The 23,917-nt window shown below is 44.0% G+C and overlaps 1 protein-coding gene across 1 annotated transcript in view; it reads right to left on the bottom strand.

Moving 5' to 3' along the window:
• LOC120064745 (collagen alpha-1(VII) chain-like) overlaps positions 1 to 23,014 on the bottom strand; it is a 100,484-nt gene extending 77,470 nt beyond the window's left edge. The window contains exons 1-14 of the mRNA XM_039015360.1: positions 22,818 to 23,014; positions 22,473 to 22,629; positions 22,290 to 22,383; positions 21,357 to 21,515; positions 21,045 to 21,202; positions 20,251 to 20,380; positions 14,045 to 14,164; positions 9,931 to 10,086; positions 6,008 to 6,127; positions 5,589 to 5,738; positions 2,366 to 2,482; positions 573 to 719; positions 329 to 454; positions 86 to 232 (exon numbers count right to left, since the gene is read on the bottom strand). Coding sequence (XP_038871288.1) covers positions 86 to 232; positions 329 to 454; positions 573 to 719; positions 2,366 to 2,482; positions 5,589 to 5,738; positions 6,008 to 6,127; positions 9,931 to 10,086; positions 14,045 to 14,164; positions 20,251 to 20,380; positions 21,045 to 21,202; positions 21,357 to 21,515; positions 22,290 to 22,383; positions 22,473 to 22,629; positions 22,818 to 23,014 — 1,978 coding nt within the window. The remainder of the gene's footprint in view (positions 1 to 85; positions 233 to 328; positions 455 to 572; positions 720 to 2,365; positions 2,483 to 5,588; positions 5,739 to 6,007; positions 6,128 to 9,930; positions 10,087 to 14,044; positions 14,165 to 20,250; positions 20,381 to 21,044; positions 21,203 to 21,356; positions 21,516 to 22,289; positions 22,384 to 22,472; positions 22,630 to 22,817) is intronic.
• Positions 23,015 to 23,917: the final 903 nt, after the last annotated feature.

Here is a 23,917-nt window from a genome sequence, read left to right on the forward strand (position 1 = left end):
AGCCAAGATCTGCACCCATTCAATCTGTTCACATCCTCTCTCAAGACAAGCTGGAGCAAGCAGTAGCATACAATGTGTGTGTCACCTGCTTTGATGTAAACAGTGACCGGGTCCCCCTCGTTGTCTCCCACCACAGCTGTCACGCTGACCCCATAAGACACGCCCTCCGTCAGATCCCTAAGGTCAAGGGTCGTCTGGCTTCCAGGGACACTGCGTGTTTCCTCTGTTTGCGCTATAAATACACAGTGTTAACACCTATGTGGCCTCTGATCTAAAATAGTGCACAATATAAGGAGGGAATAGGGTGTCATTTGAGACATGCCCTTACCTTCAGTATTGACCATGAGGATACGGTACTGTGTCGCCCCGGCAACCCCTGTCCATCCCAGTCGCACAGTGCTGCCCAGGGACTCTACCACTCGCAGGTTGGACACCTTCCCCACCTGCTGTTCCACTATACAGGGACGAGGGACAAGGGTGGGGGTGGGGGGGTCAGTAATATAGTAGTGAAACTGGTAAAAGATACAAATAATTTATTGGGGGGGAGGGGTGCGCCTGCCACTATCCCTGACCTGTTGGAGAGGTGGAGACGGGGGTGGCCTCCTCTCGTCCATCATACAGGGTGAACAGGGTGATGACATACTCAGTGCTGGGCTGCAGCCCTGTCAGATCAAAACTAGTGGTGCTCCTGGATAACGACTGACTTTGCACTCTGCCACCTGAGGAGTACAGTAAGTCAGTTAGCTGTTGACAGTCAGTCAGTGAGGGTACATCAATGTTTGTGTGAGTGGATCGGTGTACTGTAGGTAATTCATGCTGAGGGGTTTGAAAGTACATTCATATTTTGTATGTGTGTGTGTGTGCACACACTTGTGTGGCGCACAAGTGTGTGTGTGCATACGCATGTACAGTACCAGTCAAAAGTTTGGACACCAACTCATTCAAGGGTTTTTCTATTTTTTTTACTATTTCATTGTAGAATAATAGTGAACACATCAAAACTATTAAATAATACATACGGAATCATGTAGTAACCAAAAAAGTGGTAAACAAATCAAAATATATTTTATATTTGAGATTCTTCAAAGTAGCCACCCTTTGCCTTGATGACAGCTTTGCACACTCTTGGCATTCTCTCAACCAGCTTCACCTGGAATGCTTTTCCAACAGTCTTGAAGCAGTTCCTACATATGCTGAACACTTGTTGGCTGCTTTTCCTTCACTCTGCGGTCCAACTCATCCCAAACCATCTCAATTGGGTTGAGGTCGGTTGACTGTGGAGGCCAGGTCATCTGATGCAGAACCCCATCACTCTCCTTCTTGGTCAAATAGCCCTCACACAGCCTGGAGGTGTGTTGGGTCATTGTCCTGTTGAAAAACAAAATGATAGTCCCACTAAATGCAAACCAGATGGGATGGCGTTTCACTGCGGAATGCTGTGGTAGCCATGCTGGTTAAGTGTGCCTTGAATTCTAAATAATTCACTGACAGTGTCACCAGCAAAGCCCCCCCACACCATCACACCTCCTCCTCCATGAGTCACGGTGGAAACTACACATGCGGAGATCATCCTTTCACCTACTCTGCGTCTCACAAAGACACAGCGTTTGGAACCAAAAATGTCAAATTTGGACTCATCAGACCAAAGGACAAATTTCCACCGGTATAATGTCCATTGCTCATGTTTCTTGACCCAAGCAAGTCTGTTCTTATTGGTGTGCTTTAGTAGTGGTTTCTTTGCAGCAATTCGACCATGAAGGCCTGATTCACGTAGTCTCCTCTGAACAGTTGATGTTGAGATGTGTCTGTTACTTGAACTCTGAAGAATTTATTTGGGCTGCAATCTGAGGTGCAGTTCGCTCTAATGAACTTATCCTCTGCAGCAGAGGTAACTCTGGGTCTTCCTTTCCTGTGGCGGTCCTCATGAGAGCCAGTTTCATCATAGCGCTTGATGGTTTTTGCGACTGCACTTAAAGAAACTTTTAAAGTTCACAACACAACTGATTGGCTCAAACTCATTAAGAAGGAAAGAAATTCTACAAATTAACTTTTAACAAGGCACACCTGTTACTTGAAATGCATGCCAGATGACTACCTCATGAAGCTGGTTGAGAGAATGCCAAGAATGTGCAAAGCTGTCATCATGCAAAGGGTGGCTACCATAAGAATTTCAAATATATTTTGATTTGTTTAACACTTTTTTGTTTTCCACATGATTCCATATGTGATATTTCATAGTTTTGAAGGCTTCACTATTATTCTACAATGTAGAAAAATAGTAAAAATAAAGAAAAACCCTGGAACGAGTAGGTGTGTCCAAACTTTTGACTGGTACTGTATGTGAGGATGAGTGTTTGTGTCCGACCTTCACCCTGCCTCCACTCCAGGCGGTATCCCCTGGCAGACTGGATTAGGTTCCAGGTGAGGCGGATGGAAGAGGGCCCGGTGGTGGCTGCCTTCAGCACCTGCTGCTCCAGACGCTCTGCATGGGGGGAACCCACAGACACAACACAACCACTGATACATCATGCTATGTCAGAACCTCTTAAAAATCCTTCAGGTGATATACAGCTATTTTAGGGGATTTCAATTCATGATGTAACCCAGCGCTGGGTAAATATTGCACAGAAAACACGCTGGGTTATTTTGACCCAGTCAGTTGGGTTGCTTGAATACCCTAACATGGTGGGTTGTTGGGATTACCCAAACATGGGTTAATTTAATCATCAGTTGGATATTTTTTACTTTCATGCTGGATTGACCCAACAGCTGGGTCTTTTTTAATATGACATTTAGTCTCACAGGTGGCTAAAAATACATTTCCTGCGTGTCACGTCACTACTAAAACTACGCCTCCAGTTTTCTGATCTGACCGCTGCGTCACATCTCAATAACCCAGCACCAATAATCCAGCATCAACAACCAAACATTGCTCTTTTTTAAGAAAACAACCCAACTAAGTGACCCAACGCATCCAACTCAGCACTTGGGTCAACCAAACAAGCTAGCTAGCTACACAAACAAAACCGAACGTAACGTTCTGCAGGGCTAGAAGCAACTATGCAAAAACAAGATCCCACAAACTAAGATGGAAAACAGGCTGCCTAAGTATGATCCCCAATCAAAGACAACGATAGACTGCTGCCTCTGATTGGGAACCATACCCGGCCAACAAAGAAATAGAACACAGATTGCCCACCCAAATCACACCCCGACCTAACCAAAAAGGGAAATAAAAAGGCTCTCTAATGTCAGGGCGTGACAGTACACCCCCCCAAAGGTGCGGACTCCGGCCGCAAAACCTGACTCCATGGGGGAGGGTCCGGGTGGGCATCTAGCCTCGGTGGCAGCTCCGGTTCGGGACGTAGACCCCGCTCCGCTCGCTGATCCCTCCGCTTCCGTGGAACCGGACCGTGGATCGTTGCCGGAGGCTCCGTACCGCGGACCGTCGCCGCTGGAAGCTCCGGACCGTCTCAGGAGGTTCCGGACCTGGGAACTGTCGCCGGAAGCTCTGGACTGGGAACTGTCGCCGGAAGCTCTGGACTGGGAACTGTCGCCGGAAGCTCTGGACTGTGAAGGCGCACTGGAGGCCTGATGCGTGGGACCGGTACATGTGACACCGGGCTGATGACACGCACTTCAGGGCGAGTGCGGGGAGGAGGCATAGGACGTACTGGACTGTGGAGGCGCACTGGAGGTCTGGAGCGTAGAGCTGGCACAACCCGTCCTGGCTGGATGCTCACTTCAGCCCGGCAAGTGCGGGGCGCTGGCACAGGACGCACTGGGCTGTGAAGGTGCACTGGAAACATGGTTTGCGTGAAACTGGTGCATATGACTCCGGACTGGTGTCACGCTCCTCAGCACGCCCGCTCTGTAGCGCTCTCAACGCCAACACCTCTCTCCGGAATCTTTCGTCGAGTACCTCACTCGACTCCCTGACTGGTTCTGGTTCATCCCTCGGCTCCGCCGACCACTCCGTGTTCCCCCCCAAAAAAAATGTTGGGACTGCCTCTCGGGCCTCCGTCGTGGTTGTGAATCCTGGAGTCGTCGTTGATCCTCCTTCGCTGCCTCCGCCTGCTTCCATGCAGGGTCTTGTCCCCTGCCATAATCTCCTCCCATGTCCATAATGTCCTCCACTCCCTTTTCTCCCGGGCCCAGGATCCCTGCTCCTCCTGGCCACGCTGCTTGGTCCTTTGGTAGTGGGATCTTCTGTTACGTCCGTCTTTAGATGAATGAGACCAAAGCGCAGCGTGGAAAGTGTTCATGATTTTTAATACTGAACCCCGACAAAACAACAAAATACAAAACCGAACTTAACGTTCTGCAGGGCTAGACAGCAACTTTGCAAAAACAAGATCCCACAAACTAAGGTGGAAAACAGGCTGCCTAAGTATGATCCCCAATCAGAGACAACGATAGACAGCTGCCTCTGATTGATTGGGAACCATACCCGGCCTAAAAGAAATTGAACACAGATTGCCCACCCAAATCACACCGACCTAACCAAAAAGAGAAATAAAAAGGCTCTAAGGTCAGGGCGTGACAATCTTCTACTTTCGGTTTGCACTCCAGCTTCAAACAGCTGAAAATACTATATTTTTATTATGTAAAATATATTTTACAGCGGTTTAGAATGTAAAATGAGTGTCTACACTATACTTGCTTGTTTTGTCACATAAAATGAAGTTAGGCTAACTATTAGAATTTTAGCAACCAGGAAATGGCAGAGCAATTTCTGCATAGTGCACCTTTAAGTAAAGACATCCCTCTAAAATGAGTCATACACAGGGGGCGATTATATTTGTGTGTGTGTGTGTGTGTGCGCACGTGCGTATTCTTCCATCCTCGAGGGGGACCTGAAATCCCCAAATGTCCCCACAAGGATAGTACAACAAGGAAAATTCCCCCTCGTGGGGACATTTCCCACGTCCCCATGAAGACAAAGGCTATTTTAAGTTTAGAGGTTTGGTTTGGGGTTAAGGTTAGGCGTTAAGGTTTAGGTTTAGGATTATGGTTAGGGGTGAAGGTTAGGGTTAAGGTTAGGGTAAGGATTAGGTTTAGTTTTAGAGTTAGGGAAAATAGGATTTTGAATGGATATACATTTTAGGTCCCACGAAGATAGGAATCAAATCAAATCACATTTTATTTGTCACATGCTTCGTAAACAACAGGTGTAGACTAACAGTGAAATGCTTACTTAAGGGCCCTTCCCAACAATGCAGAGAGAAAAAATATAAATAATAGAAAAACAATAATACGAAGAATAAAGAAATTCATAAAACTAAACGGTTGTTGTTCTCTCCATAGACATACACCATATATACAGTGTTCTATATCTATGGCTCTCTCTCTAAGGCTCTATTCTTCTATTTCTCCTTATTTTTCTGCCTCTCCACCCCCTATAGTCCTTTACACTAAGGTCTGTTGAATGCAGCAGAAAGTATTTTATAAAGGCATTCTTTCACTGGCTAAAATTAACCACAAGTAGAAGTTACTGGGACAGAGACAGAGGAAAATAGACAGAGGGACAGAAGGAGAGGGAAATGTATGTCTGCAGTGCATACATGCATTTGTGTGTAGCTCTGTACCTATCTTGAACCTGGCGGTAGCAGCAGGTCCCTCTGTGTTGGCTTCGTAGAGGGCTATGACAGTGACAATGTACTCGGTGTCTGGCTGCAGGTTCAACAGGGTGTGAGTCTCAGTGTCGCCAGCCACCTCGACAGACTTCACATCACGACCTGGGAGAGACACAGGTATAGGGGGCGAGGAGATAGGGGTGAGGGAGAGAAGAGAGGGGCAGGAAAGAGGAGAGCAGAGAGTAGACAGAGGAAAAATAGAAGGGTGAAATGGACAACAACAGTTGTTGTGTACACATTGTGTCACCGACTGCTCACTATATAAAGTATTAACAGCCTTGCTGATTCTCTCATGAATTCCATTCTGCAGAACAACCCTTTTGTGTAAATACATAAATCAATACTGATTGGTGCATCTCTCCGCTCCTTACCTGTGAATGGTCCCCAGACCAGTCTGTAGGCCCTGGCTCCACCCACTCCCCTCCACAGCACCCGGACGCTACGCTCTGACACGGTCTCTACTGACAGCTGCTGGGCCGCCTCCAGACGCACTGCAACACACACACACACACACACCTTTATATAGTGAGCAGTCAGTAACATAATGTGTGCACAACAACTGTCCTTGTGTTGTGTGCTTAGTCCCCTCCTGTACTTCTTGTTCACCCATGACTAAGTGGCCACGCACGACTCCAACACCATCATCAAGTTTGCCGACAACACAACGGTGGTAGGCCTGATCACCGGCGACGATGAGACAGCCTACAGGGAGGAAGTCAGTGACCTGGCAATGTGTTGCCAGGACAACAACCTCTTTGTCAATGTCAGTAAGACCAAGGAGCTGATCGTGGACTACAGGAAATGAGGGGGCGAGGACGCCCCCCATCCACATCGTCAGGGCTACAGTGGGAGCGGATCGAGAGCTTCAAGTTCCTCGTTGTCCAAACCACTAAGGACTTAAAATGGTCCACACACGCAAACAGACGTGAAGAAGGCGCGACAGGGCTTCTTCCCCCTCAGGACTTTGAAAAGACTTGGTATGGGCCCTCAAATCCTCAAAAAGTTATACAGCAGCACAATTGTGAGCATTTTGACTGGCTGCATCCCTGCTTGGTATGGTTTATGCACCGCCCTCGGCCACATGGCGCTACAGAGGGTGGTGCGGACAGCCCAGTACATCACTGGGGTTGAGCTCCCTGCCATCCAGGACCTCTATATCAGGCGGTGTGAAAGGATGGCCCGTAAAATTGTTAAAGGCTCCAGCCATCGAAGCCATAAACTGTTCTCTGCTTCCGCATAACAAGCGGTACCGGAGTCTAACACCAACAGGCTCCTGAACAGCTTCTATCCCCAAGCCATAAGACATCTAAATAGCTAACAAAATGGCCGCAGGGACTATCTGCATATGCACTTTTTATTTGTACTTTTGCACTGACTCTACACACCCACATTCATACTGACTCTACACACTCACATACAATCATCATATATGGAGCTGCTACTTTGTTTATCAGATATCCTGATGCCTAGTCACCTTACCCCTATACATACTGTATCTACCCCCACCACTCCAGTATCCCTGCACATTGTAAATATGGTATTGGCACCGACTCTGGAACTGTATATACTAGCTTACTTACTTTCTCGTGTTCTTCTCATTTCTATTTCTCGTGTTTTTGTTCTACTTGACTCTATTATAATTGTTTAATTCTACAGATATTGATTATACTGCATTGTTGGGAAAGAGGAAGCAAGAAAGGCATTTCACTGTACTTGTGCACGTGACAATAAAAACTTGAAACATGGACACACACACACAGACACAGTATGCATCCTGAAATAGGGAAAATATGAACAACAGAGAAAAGCTTCATACTTTTAATGATTAATGCAGGCAACAGTCACCACCAGGCGGCAGTTTGATCTTCTAACCATTTAAAAGTTGTCTGAGATAAACGTGCAAACCCACTGGGCACACACTTGTCGAATCAGCGTTGTTCCACGTCTGAAATGGTGTGGAACCAACGTGGAATAGATGTTTAATTGACATCTGTGCCCAGTGGGAAGCTCCCTATCTGGCGATGAAAACCTTTCTGATTACTGTTACCTTTCCACCTATCGTTCACATAAAGTCACAAATGCATGAGGCCAATCTGTATAGTTTAGGGTTGAATATTTTCAGTGAACTTACTTGCCTAATTAAATAAAGGTTCAATTGATCAATAACAAAAAAGAATCCTCAGCAATCTACACACAATACCCCATAAAGACAAAGCGAAAACAGATTTTTGAAATTGTAGCAGATTTATAAAATATTTAAAACAGAAATACCTTATTTACATAATTATTCAGACCCTTTGCTATGAGACTCGAAATTGAGCTCAGGTGCATCCTGTTTCCATTGATCATCATTAAGATGTTTCTACAACTTGATTGGAGTCCACCTGTGCTAAATTCAATTGATTGGACATAATTTGAAAAGGCACAAACCTATCTATATAAGGTCCCACAGTTGACAGTGCATGTCAAAGCAAAAACTAAGCCATCGAAGGAATTGAAGGAATTGTCCGTAGAGGTTCGAGACAGGATTGTGTCGAGGCACATATCTGGGGAAGGGTACCAAAACATTTCTGCAGCATTGAAGGTCCCCAAGAACACAGTGGCCTCCATCATTTTTAAATGGAAGAAGTTTGGAACCTATAAGACTGGCCGCCCGACCAAACTGAGTAATCAGAGGAAAACGGCCTTGGTCAGGGAGGTGACCAAGAACCCGAAGGTCACTGACAGAGCTCTAAAGTTCTTCAGTGGAGATGGGAGAACCTTCCAGAAGGACAACCATCTCTGCAGCACTCCACCAATCAGGCCTTTATGGTAGAGTGGCCAGACGGAAGCCACTCCTCAGTAAAAGGCAGATAACAGCCCGCTTGGAGTTTGCCAAAAGGCACCTAATGACTCTCAGACCATGAGAAACAAGATTCTCTGGTCTGATGAAGCCAAGATTGAACTCTTCGGCCAAAATGCCAAGCATCACGTCTGAAGGAAATCTGGCACCATACCTACGATGAAGCATGGTGGTGGCAGCATCATGCTGTGGGGGGATGTTTTTCAGCGGCAGGGACTGGAAGACTAGTCAGGATCGAGGGAAAGATGAATGGAGCAAAGTACAGAGAGATCCTAGATGAAAACCTGCTCCAGAGCGCTCAGGTCATCAGACTGGTGCGAAGGTTCACCTTCTAACAGGACAACAAACCTAAGCACACAGCATGAAATCTCCCTCATCCGTACAAAAACAGTTCCACATGATTTCCTCTTAAAGTTTTGAGTCATTTCTGAATTATTTAATGTAACATACCTTCTCAAGTTCTCTCATGTCACCCCCCTTGTCCGCACACTCCACTGGTTTCCAGTTGAAACTCGCATCCACTACAAGACCATGGTGCTTACCTACGGAACAGCAAGAGAACTGCCCCTCCCTACCTTCAGGCTATGCTCAAACCCTACACCCCAACCCGAGCACTCCGTTCTGCCAACTCAGGTCTCTTGGCCCTCCCACCCCTACACGAGGGCAGCTTCCGCTCAGCCTAGTCAAGCTCTTCTCTGTCCTAGACCCCAATGGTTGAACCAGCTTCCCCTGAAGCTATCCTAAAAATGACCACCACTTGCACTTGACTCTCTGACTCTACTGATAGCTACCTTATTGAGGAAAAATGTACTTACTATGACTGTGATATGTGGTTGTCCCACCTAGCTATCTTAAGATGAATGCACCAACTGTAAGGTGTTCTGGATAAGAGAATCTGCTAAATTACTAAAATGTAAATGTAAAAATGTTTAACAAATCAAACATTAAACCTCGTAAACAATTAATGGTAATTCCTGGTAACCTCATTACCAATTAATTTAGACCCAGTGTTAATTTGACATTTTATTTGCTGAAATGTGTGCAGTTGGGCGGCTATTTGAGACTGCGTTTTATTTAAGTTTTACGGTACTTAATCTACTTTTTTTGGAATGAAAACTCTCATCATTTTATTGTAATTAATTATAGCTCATATTTCATAGACATCTGGAAACACTAGATAGTTACTTTAATGTAGCTTTAACATTACTGTCACAAGGCACTGTGCTTGCTGTAAGGGCAGGCTCAGGAGTATGGAAAGTTCAAGCACAGGAGCTTTGCAGCACACATCTCTTTTGTTGTATGCCAACTGTAGAACTTCTGTGCTTCTTTTCCATTGAAAAGCAATGATTCACACCAATAATGTTAAGTGCACTTAAAACTGAAGATGATATAATGATGCATCATGCAGTACTGACTGAGGGTAATGGGAGAGAGTGGGTGAGGTGTACTTACATGTGCGTGAGGTGAGGGTGGCGGGGGAGACAGAGTTTCGGGGGAACAGGGGGTATAGGGTGAGGACGTACTCTGTGTCTGGCAGTAGCCTCTCCAGGGTGACAGAGGTGGAGTCTGCAGCCAGAGACTGCTCCAATAGCTGGGCTGCAGGCTGACCTGTCAATCAATCATAGCCAGCCAATCACACAAGGGTTAGAGGAGGCAACAGACAGGTAAATAGACAGCTCACTATTAACATCTTTAAATGCACTTGCTTATACTTGTAGTACATGTGTATGATATAAGAAAGAGCAAAAACAGTCTGTGTGTGAGTGTATGTGTGTGTCTGTCTGTCAGAACTAGGGCTGTGGCGGTCACGAAATTTCATCAGCTGGTGATTGTCAAGCAAATAACTGTTGGTCTCATGGTAATTGATAGTTAATTAACATAAACACATTTAGCATCTCCTGGCTTCCACACATAGCCTACAAGCCATTTTAAAAAGTCTAATAAATCCCATTTTAAAAAGTCTAATAAATCCATGTAATATAGCCTACACCTTCACAATAAATCCATTATTTATTTTAGACAGGTCTAAAGAAGCATGATATGAAGAAAATGTAGTCTATTTCAGAAGAAAAGAATAGCATACTTTGAGTTGTCCTTATGTTAGGTCCTGATGTGGCTATGCCAAATGGCTGTGGGCTACACTAGTTCATTTAGCAGAGAAGATTTACTTATAATTCCGTGGCATTATTTTATATTATAGTATGAAGAATACAATTGAACAAAGCTGAATAAGATAGAAAGGATATTTTCTACACACGATTTCAGGGAGTGCACGCACACATGCGGCTATTCTGTGTTGAGCGGTTAACTAAGAAATACGTACTCCTTTATGCTTAATTTATTAATTCAGTTATTAATGTAACTTTGGTTGTTCTACAAACGTTGGACTCTATGTTTAGATTTTTAATACATTGTAAGGCTGCATGATGAGACTAATGCTGATTTGAAAAAAGTCACTTGAAAAGGCATGAGCTCTGCTTAGTTTTTTACGCAGGCTGTACTCCAAAAGTCTCTCATTCACAATTTGGCAAGCACTTGATAATGCCTAGAATTTCACTGCGGTATCCCCTTTGTGGCCATTATGCACCCTAACAAAATCCATGTCTTTTGCAGCCCGGAGTGCTGCGCAATCTTAGACGTTTCTCACTCACTCGGCTCTCCATCTGATCGGGTCTTTCTCACAGGCTATATACAAGTGAAGACAGACAAAGGCTATGGTTCAAACTCATAAAAGACACACCCTCGTCCACTTACCCTCGCCTTATGCCCTTGGGGGAATCCCAAGTAAAAACGAACGTGAATAAGTTAGAAATTGTGCTACTAATGCACGTGACGGAACAAACACGTCTCGTAAAAGTAATTATGTTTTTGTTTGGTTAGCTTTTGGAAATTGTAGAAATAAAACATTTTCCTTCTTCAGAAGTTCCAGCTAGGCAGGCTAACGTTATTTAGCTGATTAATTTGTTAGCTATCATACAGCAGGGATATATTAATAATGATATATTTCATGTTAGTAGACATGCAATCATAATTGACTGTAGTGCATATAAAGCACCCTCCAGTGGCTGAACACCAGCTACCAGTGGCTGACAACACAATTATCGCGGGATGAACGAGTGATGAATTTCCGGGCAAGGGTGGTCCATTAAAAAATCATTCCTTCCTCCCTCGCCCTGCAAGTGTATACTCGTCAGACGTCATGAAACGTCATCAGAAGTGTCCACTTAATTTGAGGGCTGAGGGATAGGGTTTGTCTTTTGCATATTGAAGATATTGGAAGTGCTTTCCACATTTACTTTTCGTCAGCCAACAAGATGAGTAGGCCTAACGAACAGCAAAAGCACTTATTTAATTTAATTGTATTTATGTCAATCTATTATCCCCCATAGTACAAAAGTCAACCTATTCTAGTCTGTACGAGAAATAAATATTCCAAACATAGTCTGGGACAGTTGTGGGATGCAATAGACCCCAAATTAATAGAACCACTAGCATCAAAAAAACTGTTTTATGTAATGTGGCTGACACAACAGATCAGAACGTTTAGCTTAAAATGTTGATAAACTACTAGGCTATTTCATCACATTATAAGTGCAGCAATGCGCACATGGCAGTAGGCTATAAGCATGTATGTTTCATTAGCAGAGAGCACCACTATCAAAAGTGACCGCAAATGTGATTATGCATGTAGTGCTTTTATTATAAAGGTGCATTTTTATGGTGAAAATTATCTTCCCCAAACTTGAAACTCGCATGCTGCATATATATGCCAGTTAGGCTCTACACCCCTTGTAAAGCAGATTAATGTGCTTAATTTTAAGAAGTTATTTGGCCACTTTAGTTGTGATACAAACCTTATCAAAACATATAGGCCTATGGGCTAGGCTACATGAGGTGTGCAACTATGATTCTAAAAAGTAAAAAAAAAAAGGCTTTGTTTCTTATGCTGGGCATCATTCACAATATATGATAATATAAGTGATAGGCTAATATTGTCACCCATCAGACTATTCTATGCACTTAAATAGCAAATGGAGGGCGCTTTTCACCATGGTTTATTTTCATGCCAGCCAGGTAGGCTATACTCCTGTTGTAAAGAGAAGCAATGTGCTTAATATTAGGAAAGTTGAGAAATAAATATAGTAGGCCTAGCCTACAGAAATTTGATGTTAACCTCTTATTTGTATTAGTGGCCATCACTCTGTTTTCTCCCGCAATGGCATAGCCTATAGAAATGTTGCGCAACATGAGCTCATGGGCTCTCATTGAGTGTTTGATTAGATTTTCGAAAACATTTGCATTGATGTCAAAGTGATTAGAGGGACAATACAGTTCTGAGTACCAGGCAGTTAGAAAGTGTGGTAGGCTATTAATGACCAGCAGCAGCATCATAGCTTGGATAAGCTAATTACTGTTACTAAATGGTCATGTGGAATTTGACTGCCTTCATGACTTGTCACCGCTGGTGTGGTGGTAATACGGTCACCGCAACAGCCCTAGTCAGTACCATGACCTGCAGACTGAAGCAACACTTGCCCCACCCAGCCTGTCAGGCTGTCACCAAGACAACGGGGCAGCCTTAGAGGAATGTGTTGCCTGGAGCCATAGGCACAGATCTTCATCCTACCACAGACAAGGTAAACAGAGGGTGTGTGGGTGTGGGTGTACTGGTTGCATGAATTAGGGCTTGCAGTTGCTTGCAGTTGGATACAGAGACAGGTAGAAACATCCCACATCTCCTTACAGAATACACACTGACCTAATTTAAAACTAACACACACAAGCGTGCCAGTCTCTCCTCCTATACTTTAGGTTCTCCATGTGAGACTGGTACTCCTGCCATGCCCTTACTCAGGGATGGAGCTGTCACGCTTAGTTATGGTGTCTGTGTGTGTGTGGGGGTAGGGGGCTTTTTTTTCACGTCATGCCACGCACCTCACACTATTTAACATAACACATCCTTTTCTGTCTTAACGTATTTCAAATTGCAGCCACATTATCTCCTCTTCAGATTCAGCCTCTACATTCAATCATTAATTCACACACCTGAAGTCTCCCTTAGTCTCTACTGCACAGTTTTTAAAGTCTCTGTAAAGCTTTCTGTAAAAGTGTATGTGGTATTTATTTGTGGTAATGATTGGGTAATAAAACTCTTCTGATAGACAGGGAGAGCCGGGGGGGCGGTATAATGTGAGACAACATCTCATCTCTACCATAGTACTGCATACTAACCTGATGTCCATAAATCTTCACACAGATTTACTTGTCTCAATTTGCCACCTGCAGGTTCTCTATTATCCTTATCCCTCCTCTCCCTCTCGCTCTCTATTACACTCTCATCAGCCAAAAAGAGATGTGTGAGGAGTTAAGTATTTTATAATGACAGTTAACAAGATGGCTTGGCATGGTCCACAGAATGTTGTGGTATTTGTCCTTCATGCATAAAGAATTTGAGTATGATCAGAGTAAGCAGTAGTTATATTGTGGATGTTCATGAGTTTGTGTGTGTGTGTGTGTGTGTGTGTGTGTGTGTGCGCATGTGTTTGTGTACGTGCGTGTGTCTGACCTCGGGGTCCGTAGGTGAGTCTATAGCCCTGGATCTGTGATGTGGGGGCATCCCAGCCCAGAGAGAGGGAGAAGAAACCAGCCTGGACTAGACGAAGACCAGACACCCCTGGTAGAGACCCTGAGAAACAAGGGATGGAGAACGTATCCTATGAGGATGATGGTATGGCTTCACATGGGAGAATCACACATTGGGAAGAAACGGGGAGTATTTGAAGTGAGTGACTTAGGAAAGACATGTGGAGAGAGAGGATGATATGGCAAAGAAAGACTGTGTTGATATGGTTCTTCACTTCATTAGATTCATCCGCTAGATGTAGTTTACCATAGCGCACCTCGTTTTATTACAGGCGAAAGGTTCAGTAAACATTACTGTATTCTTTACCAGAAAGTATGCTGGCCCTCTGAAGTCTTGTTGGTCGATTCATTGCTCTCTTTTATCTATAAAGCTATCTTACAAAAACTCCCACCATACCTAACATAATTAACAACCTTCTGATGTATGACTAACAATACCCGGCCTCAGGATTGGCTAACTCTGGAAATCTCTTTGGTCTCCTCAGAGTTAGGTAAATCTGCTTTTAGTTTCTTTGCACCCCATGTATGGAACAATCTACAGAGTTCCATACAACTGGATGTACTGGTGCCTCTCAGGCAGTTCAACATGCTGATTGGCAGATGATTGAGGACCTCTTTGCTGAGAAATGTGATTGTTTTTCTTGAGTTTGTTTATAATTTTGCATATTTGTATTATATTGTATTTTGTAAATTGTGTATATCAAAATCAAATACAACAGGTGTAGACCTTACCGTAAAATGCTTACTTACAAGCCCTTAACCAACAAAGCTGAATTTAAAAAATATATATAAGTATTTAAAAAAAATGTTTTAAATAAACTAAAGCAAGAAAATAAGTTACAATAAAATAACGAGGCTATATACAGGGGTTACCAGTACCAAGTCAATGTGCAGGGGTACAGGTTAGTTGAGGTATATGTACATGTAGGTAGGAGTAAAGTGACTATGCGTAGATAATAAACAGTGAGTAGCAGCAGCGTTAAAAAAGGCTGGGTCAATGCAAATCGTCCGGGTAGCCATTTGATTAACTGTTCAGCAGTCTTATGGCTTGGGGGGAGAAGCTGTTAAGGAGCCTTTTGGACTTGACGCTCCGGTACCGCTTGCCGTGTGGTAGCAGAGAAAACAGTCTATGACTAGGGTGACACCGCCTAGTATAGAGGTCCTGGATGGCAGGAAGCTTGGCCCCAGTGATGTACTGGATGGTACTCACTACCCTCTAGCGCCTTGCGGTTGGATGCCGAGCAGTTGCCATACCAAGTGGTGATGCAACCAGACAGGAGGCTCTCGATGGTGCAGCTGTATAAGTTTTTGATGATCTGAGGACCCATGCCAAATTGTTTCAGTCTCCTGTAGGGGAATAGGCATTGTCATGACCTCTTCACGACTTGTAGTCAACGAACAGCATTCTCACATAGCTGTTACTTTTGTCCAGGTGGGAAAGGCCAGTGTGGAGTGCAATAGAGATTGTGTCCTCTGTGGATCTGTTGGGGTGATATGCAAATTGTAGTGGGTTTCCGGGATGATGGTGTTGATGTGAGCCATGACCAGCCTTTTAAAGCACTTCATGGCTACAGACATGAGTGCTATGGAGCGGTAGTCATGGACTAGGTTGGTCTGCTTGAAACATGTAGGTATTACAGACTCCTTCAGGGAGAGGTTGAAAATGTCAGTGAAGACACTTGGCAGTTGGTCAGCGCATGCTCTGAGTATGTGTCCTGGTAATCCGTCTGGCAGTGCGGCCTTGTGAATGTTGAGCGTGATCACACCGTCGTCTGGAACAGTTGGTGCTCTCATGCATGGTTCAGTGTTGCTTGCCTCGAAGCGAGCATAGAAGGCATTTAGCTCGTCTGGTAGGCTCGCGTCACTAGGGAGCTCGTGGCTGGGTTTCCATTTTTAATCCGTAATAGTTTGGAAGCCTTGCCACATCCGACGAGTGTCAGAGCCGGTATAGTAGGATTTTATCTTAGTCCTGTATTGACTCTTTGCCTGTTTGATCGTTCGTCGGAGGGCATAGCAACAGCTCTAGTCACTGGTACTTCCTGCTTGAGTTTTTGCTTGTAAGCAGGAATCAGGAAGATAGCATTACGGTCAGATTTGCCAAATGGAGGGTGAGGGAGAGCTTTGTACTGTTGGATTCTGGGTTAAACTTGGAACATTGCGATCCTAGAGACTGGTTTTTACATCAGAGGTTAATGGTTATCTGTAGGAGCCAGCTTTGGAATGTGCTGGGTGGACGGGAGGAAGTCACAGAATTGCTATAGGGGATACGGATGGACATCTGTGGATTAGGCAAATGAGGGGTTGAAGTCAGGTCAGATACCCTTATGGGAGAAATTATGGTTTATTACCCTATTACTTCGTCTTCCTGTCGAACCATAATAGATGTAAGGATTGGAGAGAAGGAGTGCCTAAATTGGAGTATATATACTTTTGGTGGTGGAAACATGTTTTGTCTCATGCAGTTGTATTGATCATCTGGGAAGAATTAAACTTGGTTAAGCTTTCATAGTGTCCGTTGAGTTATTTACTCTGAGAATTAGAACCTAACAGTACGTGTCTATGTGTGGAGTAAAGGTGGTCTATAGTTTTTTTCCCCTCTGGTTGCACATGTGACATGCTGGTAGAAATTAGGTAAAACGGACCATCGTATACATGCATAAAAAAACTAATAATGAAAGAAAAGCAGTGCAAGTTTGAATTTTGTAAAGTTAGTTTGGGAGATGTGGAAAAATTATTGTTATCGATCAATTATGACAAACCTCCTGGCATTGACACCTTAGATGAAAAGCTACTGAAGATGGTAGCTGACTCTATAGCCACTCCTATCTGTCATATCTTTAATCTGAGCAGAGAGGAAAGTCTTTGTCCTCCGGCCTGGAGGGAGGCCAAAATAATTCCACTACCCAAGAGTGGTAAAGCGGCCTATACTGGTTCTAACAGCAGACCTATAAGCTTGCTGCCAGCTCTTAGCAGACTGTTGGAAAAAATGGTGTTTGACCAAATACAATGCTATTTCTCTGTAAACAAATGAACAACAAACTTTCAGCATGCTTTTTGAGAAGGGCACTCAACATGTACTGCACTGACACAAATGACTGATGATTGTTTGAAAGAAATTGATAATAAGAAGATTGTGTGAGCTGTACTGTTAGATTTCAGTGCAGCCTTTGATATTATTGACCTTAACCTGTTGTTGAAAAAACATATGTTTTATGGCTTTTCAACCTCTGCCATATCGTGGATTAAGAGCTATCTATCTAATAGAACTCAAAGGGTTTTCTTTAATGGAAGCTTCTCTAATGTCAAACATGTAAAGTGTGTTGTACCACAGGGCAGCTCTCTAGGCTCTATACTCTTTTTTATTTTTACCAATGACCTGCCACTGAAATTAAACAAAGCATGTGTGTCCATGTATGCTGATGATTTAACCATATAGGCATCAGCAACCACAGCTAATGAAGTCACTGAAACCCTTAAAAGAGTTGCAGTCTGTTTTGGAATAGGTGGCCAGTAATAAACTGGTCCTGATTATCTCTAAAACTAAGAGCATTGTAGTTGGTTCAAATCATTCCCTAAATTCTAGACCTCAGAAAAATCTGGTAATGAATTGTGTTTGCTGTTGAACAAGTCGAGGAGGCTAAATTACTTGGCGTTACCTTAGATTGTAAACAGTCATGGTCAAAACATATAGATTCAATGGTTAAACAGATGGGGAGAGGTCTGTTCATAATAGATGTTCTGCTTTTTTGACACCACACTCCAAAAAGCAAGTTCTGCAGGCTCTAGTTTTTGTAATCAGAGGGCTGATATAAATACTATGCATGCCAGTCTCTCTTGGCTAACAGCTGAGGAGAGACTGACTGCATCACTTCTTATTTTTATAAGAAACATTAATGGGTTCGAAAATCCCAAATTGTTTGCATAGTCAACTTACACAAAGCTTACACACAGCATAGTCGACACACACACACACATACCCCACCAGACATGCCATCAGGGGTCTTTTCACAGTCCTCAAATCCAGAATAAAGTCAAGAAAGCGTACAGTATTATATAGAGCCATTATTGCATGGAACTACGTTCCATCTCATATTGCTCAAATAAACAGCAAACCCGGTTTCAAAAAACAGATAAAGCAACACCTCACAGCACAATGCCTCTCCCCTACTTGACCTACAGTTGAAGTCGGAAGTTTACATACACCTTAGCCAAATACATTTAAGCTCAGTTTTTCACAATTCCTGACATTTAATGCTAGTAAAAATTCCATGTCTTAGTTCAGTTAGGATCACCACTTTAAGAATGTGAAATGTCAGAATAATAGTAGAGAGAATGTTTTACTTAAGCTTTTATTTCTTTCATCACATTCCCAGTGGGTCAGAAGTGTACACACACTCAATTAGTATTTGGTAGCATTGCCTTTAAATTGTTTAACTTGGGTCAAATGTTTCGGGTGGTTTTCCACAAGCTTCCCACAATAAGTTGGGTGAATTTTGGCCCATTCCTCCTGACAGAGCTTGTGTAACTGAGTCAGGTTTGTAGGCCTCCTTGCTCGCACAAGCTTTTTCAGTTCTGCCCACACATTTTCTATAGGATTGAGGTCAGGGCTTTGTGATGGCCACTCCAATACCTTGACTTTGGTGTACTTAAGCCATTTTGCCACCTCTTCGGAAGTATGCTTCTGGTCATTGTCCATTTGGAAGACCCATTTGCGACCAAGTTTTAACTTCCTGACTGACGTCTTGAGATGTTACTTCAATATATCCACATAATTTCCCTTCCTCATGATGCCATCTATTTTGTGAAGTGCACCAGTCCCTCCTGCAGCAAAGCACCCCCACAACATGATGCTGCCACCCCCGTGCCAAACGGTTGGGATGGTGTTGTTCGGCTTGCAAGCATCCCCCTTTTTCCTCCATACATAACGATGGTCATTATGGCCAAACAGTTCTATTTTTGTTTCATCAGACCAGAGGACATTTCTCCAAAAAGTACGATCTTTGTCCCCATGAGTTGCAAACCGTAGTCTGGCTTTTTTATGGCGGTTTTGGAGCAGTGGCTTCTTCCTTGCTGAGCGGCCTTTCAGTTTATGTCGATATAGGACTCGTTTTACTGTGGATATAGATACTTTTGTACCCATTTCCTCCAGCATCTTCACAAGGTCCTTTGCTGTTGTTCTGGGATTGATTTGCACTTTCGTACCAAAGTACGTTCATCTCTAGGAGACAGAATGAGTCTCCTTCCTGAGCGGTATGACGGCTGCGTGGTCCCATGGTGTTTATACTTGCGTACTATTGTTTGTACAGATGAACGTGGTACCTTCAGGCATTTGGAAATTGCCCCAAGGATGAACCAGACTTGTGGAGGTCTACAATTTTTTTTCTGAGGTCTTGGCTGATTTCTTTTGATTTTCCCATGATGTCAAGCAAAGAGGCACTGAGTTTGAAGGTAGGCCTTGAAATACATCCACAGGTACACCTCCAATAGGCTAATTGACATCATTTGAGTCAATCAGAAGCTTCTAAAGCCATGACATCATTTTCTGGTATTTTCCAAGCTGTTTAAAGGCACAGTCAACTTAGTGTATGTAAACTTCTGACCCACTGGAATTGTGATACAGTGAATTATAAGTGAAATAATCTGTCTGTAAACAATTGTTGAAAAATTACTTGTGTCATGCACAAAGTAGATGTCCTAACCGACTTGTCAAAACTATAGTTTGTTAACAAGAAATGTGTGGAGTGGTTGAAAAACATGTTTCAATGACTCAAACCTAAGTGTATGTAAACTTCCGACTTCAACTGTAGATAGTTTGTGTGTATGTATTGATATGTAAACTACGTGTGACTTAATAAAACATATGTAGTTCTGTCCTTGAGCTGTTCTTGTCTATTAATGTTCTGTATTATGTCATATTTCATGTTTTGTGTGGACCCCAAGAAGAGTAGCTGCTGCTTTTGCAACAGCTAATGTCACTCTCCTTCTCTCCTCCCCACTTTCATCCCCCCCCCTTCCTCCATCTCTCTCTGTGTACTCACTTATTCGTGCTTTGTTTTTTAATTATCTCATCTCATCTCTCCTACCCCTCCGCCCCCTTCTCCCTCTGTCCCACCCTCTCTGTGTACTCACTGGTCCGTGCCTTGGCAGAGACAGGCTCTCCCACACTGTTGGGGTATTGGGCGATGATCGTCACCAGGTAGTCTGTCCCTGACTTCAGCTCTCTGGCCACAAAGCTCCTCTGACCTGCAGACACTGTCTCCTGCAGGGGTAGACAGGGTGGGAGAGAGGGGTAAGTACAGGAGACAGGGGTGCATAGTTCTGGTTCACAAGAAGGCTGCAGTGTCAGCTGGTTTTTGACCAAATACTGGTTTATATCTGAGAAACTAGGTATGTGTGTGTGCACTCTCTAGACAAACCTTTTTACAAAGACACAAAAACCAGCATGATTGTGGAACTCAAGTATTGCACTTGTGCACCTCTGACAAATGTAAGCCAACATTCAAAGCTCCTGCTGTAAATAGGTATTCAATGTCATAACATAGCAACAGGTTTTGTAAAATCCTTTGACTCAGGTGAATGTTCACAGACTAATCTATGCCATTCATTATTATGGTCATGAATCATGATTACACACAAGTGCACACACACACACACACACAGTCACAGAAGGGGAATTTCACTGTTTTCCAGACAACGTTTAATCTGCACAGATACAGAAACTCAATCAAACTCTAGATCCACCCATTAAAACATATTCCTACTCAACCTAATCCCTTTCTTTCTGTCTGCCATGTAGCAGGCTCCCAAAACTACAATGAGCTATTAGAATCTGGGTCACATTTATTGTATGAGCTGCTGCCTGCTGCCCATCCCCTGAGTCAGGAATGAGCACCACACCCCCCCACCATACCAGCAGTGCCCACCTGACGCAGCTCCGCTGTAATTGGCTGGCCCAGGCCAGAAAGGGGCGTGTACTGCACCACATAGCCACTCACAGGCCCCCCTGCGGGAGTCCACCGGAACCTGAGCGAATCAGAGGTCTGGCTTGAGAACTGGAGGTTAGAGGGACCGGAGAAAGCCTCTGCCAGAAAAAGAGAGAAAGAGATGGAGAGTGGAGGAGAGTGAAGACAATGAGGGAAATAAATATAGAGAGGTGATTTTATTGTGTAATAGACAGTAATGTATTGTACTGAGCTGAGTAAGTTCCAGTGTAATGTATGGCAGTGTGTCTTTACCATCGCTAGCATAGACTCCACCTGAGCTGGAACACACACGTGGGCCCACCAGGGACAGCAGTGTGTTGAGCAGCTTAAAGTCCCCCACAAAGAATGTGTAGTCCCTCTGAGGAGGAGTGGCTATCAGAGCCAACTCAGTCTGGTCTGCACTCTTTATACCTGACAGAGACATAAACAACCAGTCAAATACTGTACACACACTATCAAGATATACCGCCTGAGGCTTGTGGTCGGGATTAATGAGTCAATGTGGCAAGTCAGACGGTATTGGAGCATCAGGTCTCGACCAACAGGTTCTGAGACAGCTTCTACCTCCAAGCCATAAAACTGCTGAATAGCTAACCCTAGCTGGCTACCTGCACAGACCTGCTTGCTATTCACCTGCACCTTACGAGACTACTTGCACTGACTCTCAACACACCAAACCCATACACTCACACAAACACACACATGCACACTTATGGTCATCATTGCTGTTACTATTTATTTAAGCTGCTCAATCAAGTCACTATTCACTTTACTACTTGTAAATAACTGTCATAATTTACATAGCACATCTCATTTTTGTACAACTTTGTGACATGTTAATATTTCGATTTTGTTATCTGACTGATATTCGACTTTGATTATTGTGATATTGATATTTGTACCTCACTGTTGAGGAGTGCTTGCAAGTAAGCATTTATTCTGTGTGTGTGGGGCGGCAGGTAGCCTAGTGGTTAGAGCATTGGGCCAGTAACCAAAAGGTTGCTGGATTGAATCCCCGAGCTGACAAGATAAAAATATGTTGTTCTGCCCCTGAACAACGCAGTTAACCCACTGTTCCCCGGTAGGCCGTCATTGTAAATAAGAATTTGTTCTTAACTGACTTGCCTAGTTAAATAAAGGTTAAAAAATGTTTTACTTTCATTTGATTTGTCCTCCCAAACCTACCCACTGCAAACATCTCCACTCCCAGACTCCGCAGCTTCTGAGCTGGGTCCCTTACATTGTCTTGAGACTTTCCATCTGTGATCAGTATACAGACCTACATCAGAGAGAGAGAGGAATATGTCATGTTCTGTCACAGGACAAAATATAGTCAGTCTTTCACTCCATTCTATCCCTCTGTCAGACCTTTGAGACGTTCCGGATGGAGGTGGGGTTGAAAAAGTTGTCAGCGACAAATTTGAGGCCGGCACCTGTGCGAGTGTTGCCACCCTTGTAGTTGAGATTCTCCACAGCGCTGACCAGCTCAGTGCCATTCAGGTAGGTTGTGAAGGAGAACTCCACCCTGAACGGGACAAAACACAGAACAATAAACTACTGCATCGCCTGGGGAAAAACATTCACCATTATTAAGGGGGTAAAAAACTATTGGTAACAGACAAGAAAGAAGAGTGAGGGGTTAACGTGAAAGGATTGTACAAACAGATTATTTTTAGCAGAAACAAACATTAGACAAGACTCTCAGTGTCTGACCTAGAGGTGTCGCTGTACTGCACGGCCCCGAAGCGGATCCCTGATTGGCCAACAGAGCTGGTAAAGGGCTTGACGATGCCAGCCATGAAGCCCTTGACCTGCAGGAAGTTGGCCCTGCCGATACTTGATGAGCCATCTATCAGGAAGACTATGTCTGCTGCTCCAACATTATTACACCTGCCTAAAGAGAGGTGCATTAGTGAGTCTCTGTATCCTAGCTCTGAGAGTTTAAAATGTGGGCTACAGTAGGGCAGTCTACCATGATGAAGCAAGTAGAGTTAGTGCAGACATGCATGCCAATTTATTCGGTACACCCATTTAGTACCGGGTCAGACCCCCCTTTGCCTTCAGAACAGCCTGAATTCTTCAGGGCATAGAAACATTGCTCAATTGGTACCAAGGGACCTATCCTGTGCCAGAAAACATTCCCCACACCCTCACATGAGGGCATGGACTCATGCTGCTTACACCAAATCCTGACACTGCCATCAGTATGGCGCAACAGGAACCGGGATTCATCAGACAAGGCAATGTTTTTCCACTCCTCAATTGTCCAGTCTTGGTGAGCACGTGTCCACTGGAGCCGCTTCTTGTTTTTAGCTGACAGAAGTGGAACCCGGTGTGGTTGTCTGCTGCAATAGCCCATCCGTGACAAGGACCAACGAGTTGTGCGTTCTGCGATGCCGTTCTGCACACCACTGTTGTACTGTACCGTTATTTGCCCGTTTGTGGCCCGCCTGTTAGCTTGCACGATTCTTGACATTCTCCTTCGACCTCTCATCAATGAGCTGTTTTCGCCCAAAGGACTGCCACTATCTGGATGTTTTTTGTTTGTCACACCATTCTCGGTAAACTCTAGACACTGTCGTGCATGAAAAGCCAGAGGCCAGACGTTTCTATGATACTGTAACCGGTGCGCCTGGCACCGACGATCATACCAGGCTCAAAGTCGCTTAGTTCACTTGTCTTGCCCATTCTAATGTTAAATTGAACAGTAAATCAGTAACACTGATTTATCTTGAATGCCACGGCCACATGGCTCACTGTCTGTAGGAGCGAACAATTTTTGTGAATGGGGTGGTGTACCTAATAAACTGGCC

Source organism: Salvelinus namaycush, chromosome 20, assembly GCF_016432855.1.
Source record: "Salvelinus namaycush isolate Seneca chromosome 20, SaNama_1.0, whole genome shotgun sequence".
In the NCBI taxonomy this organism is placed as follows: Eukaryota; Metazoa; Chordata; class Actinopteri; order Salmoniformes; family Salmonidae; genus Salvelinus; species Salvelinus namaycush.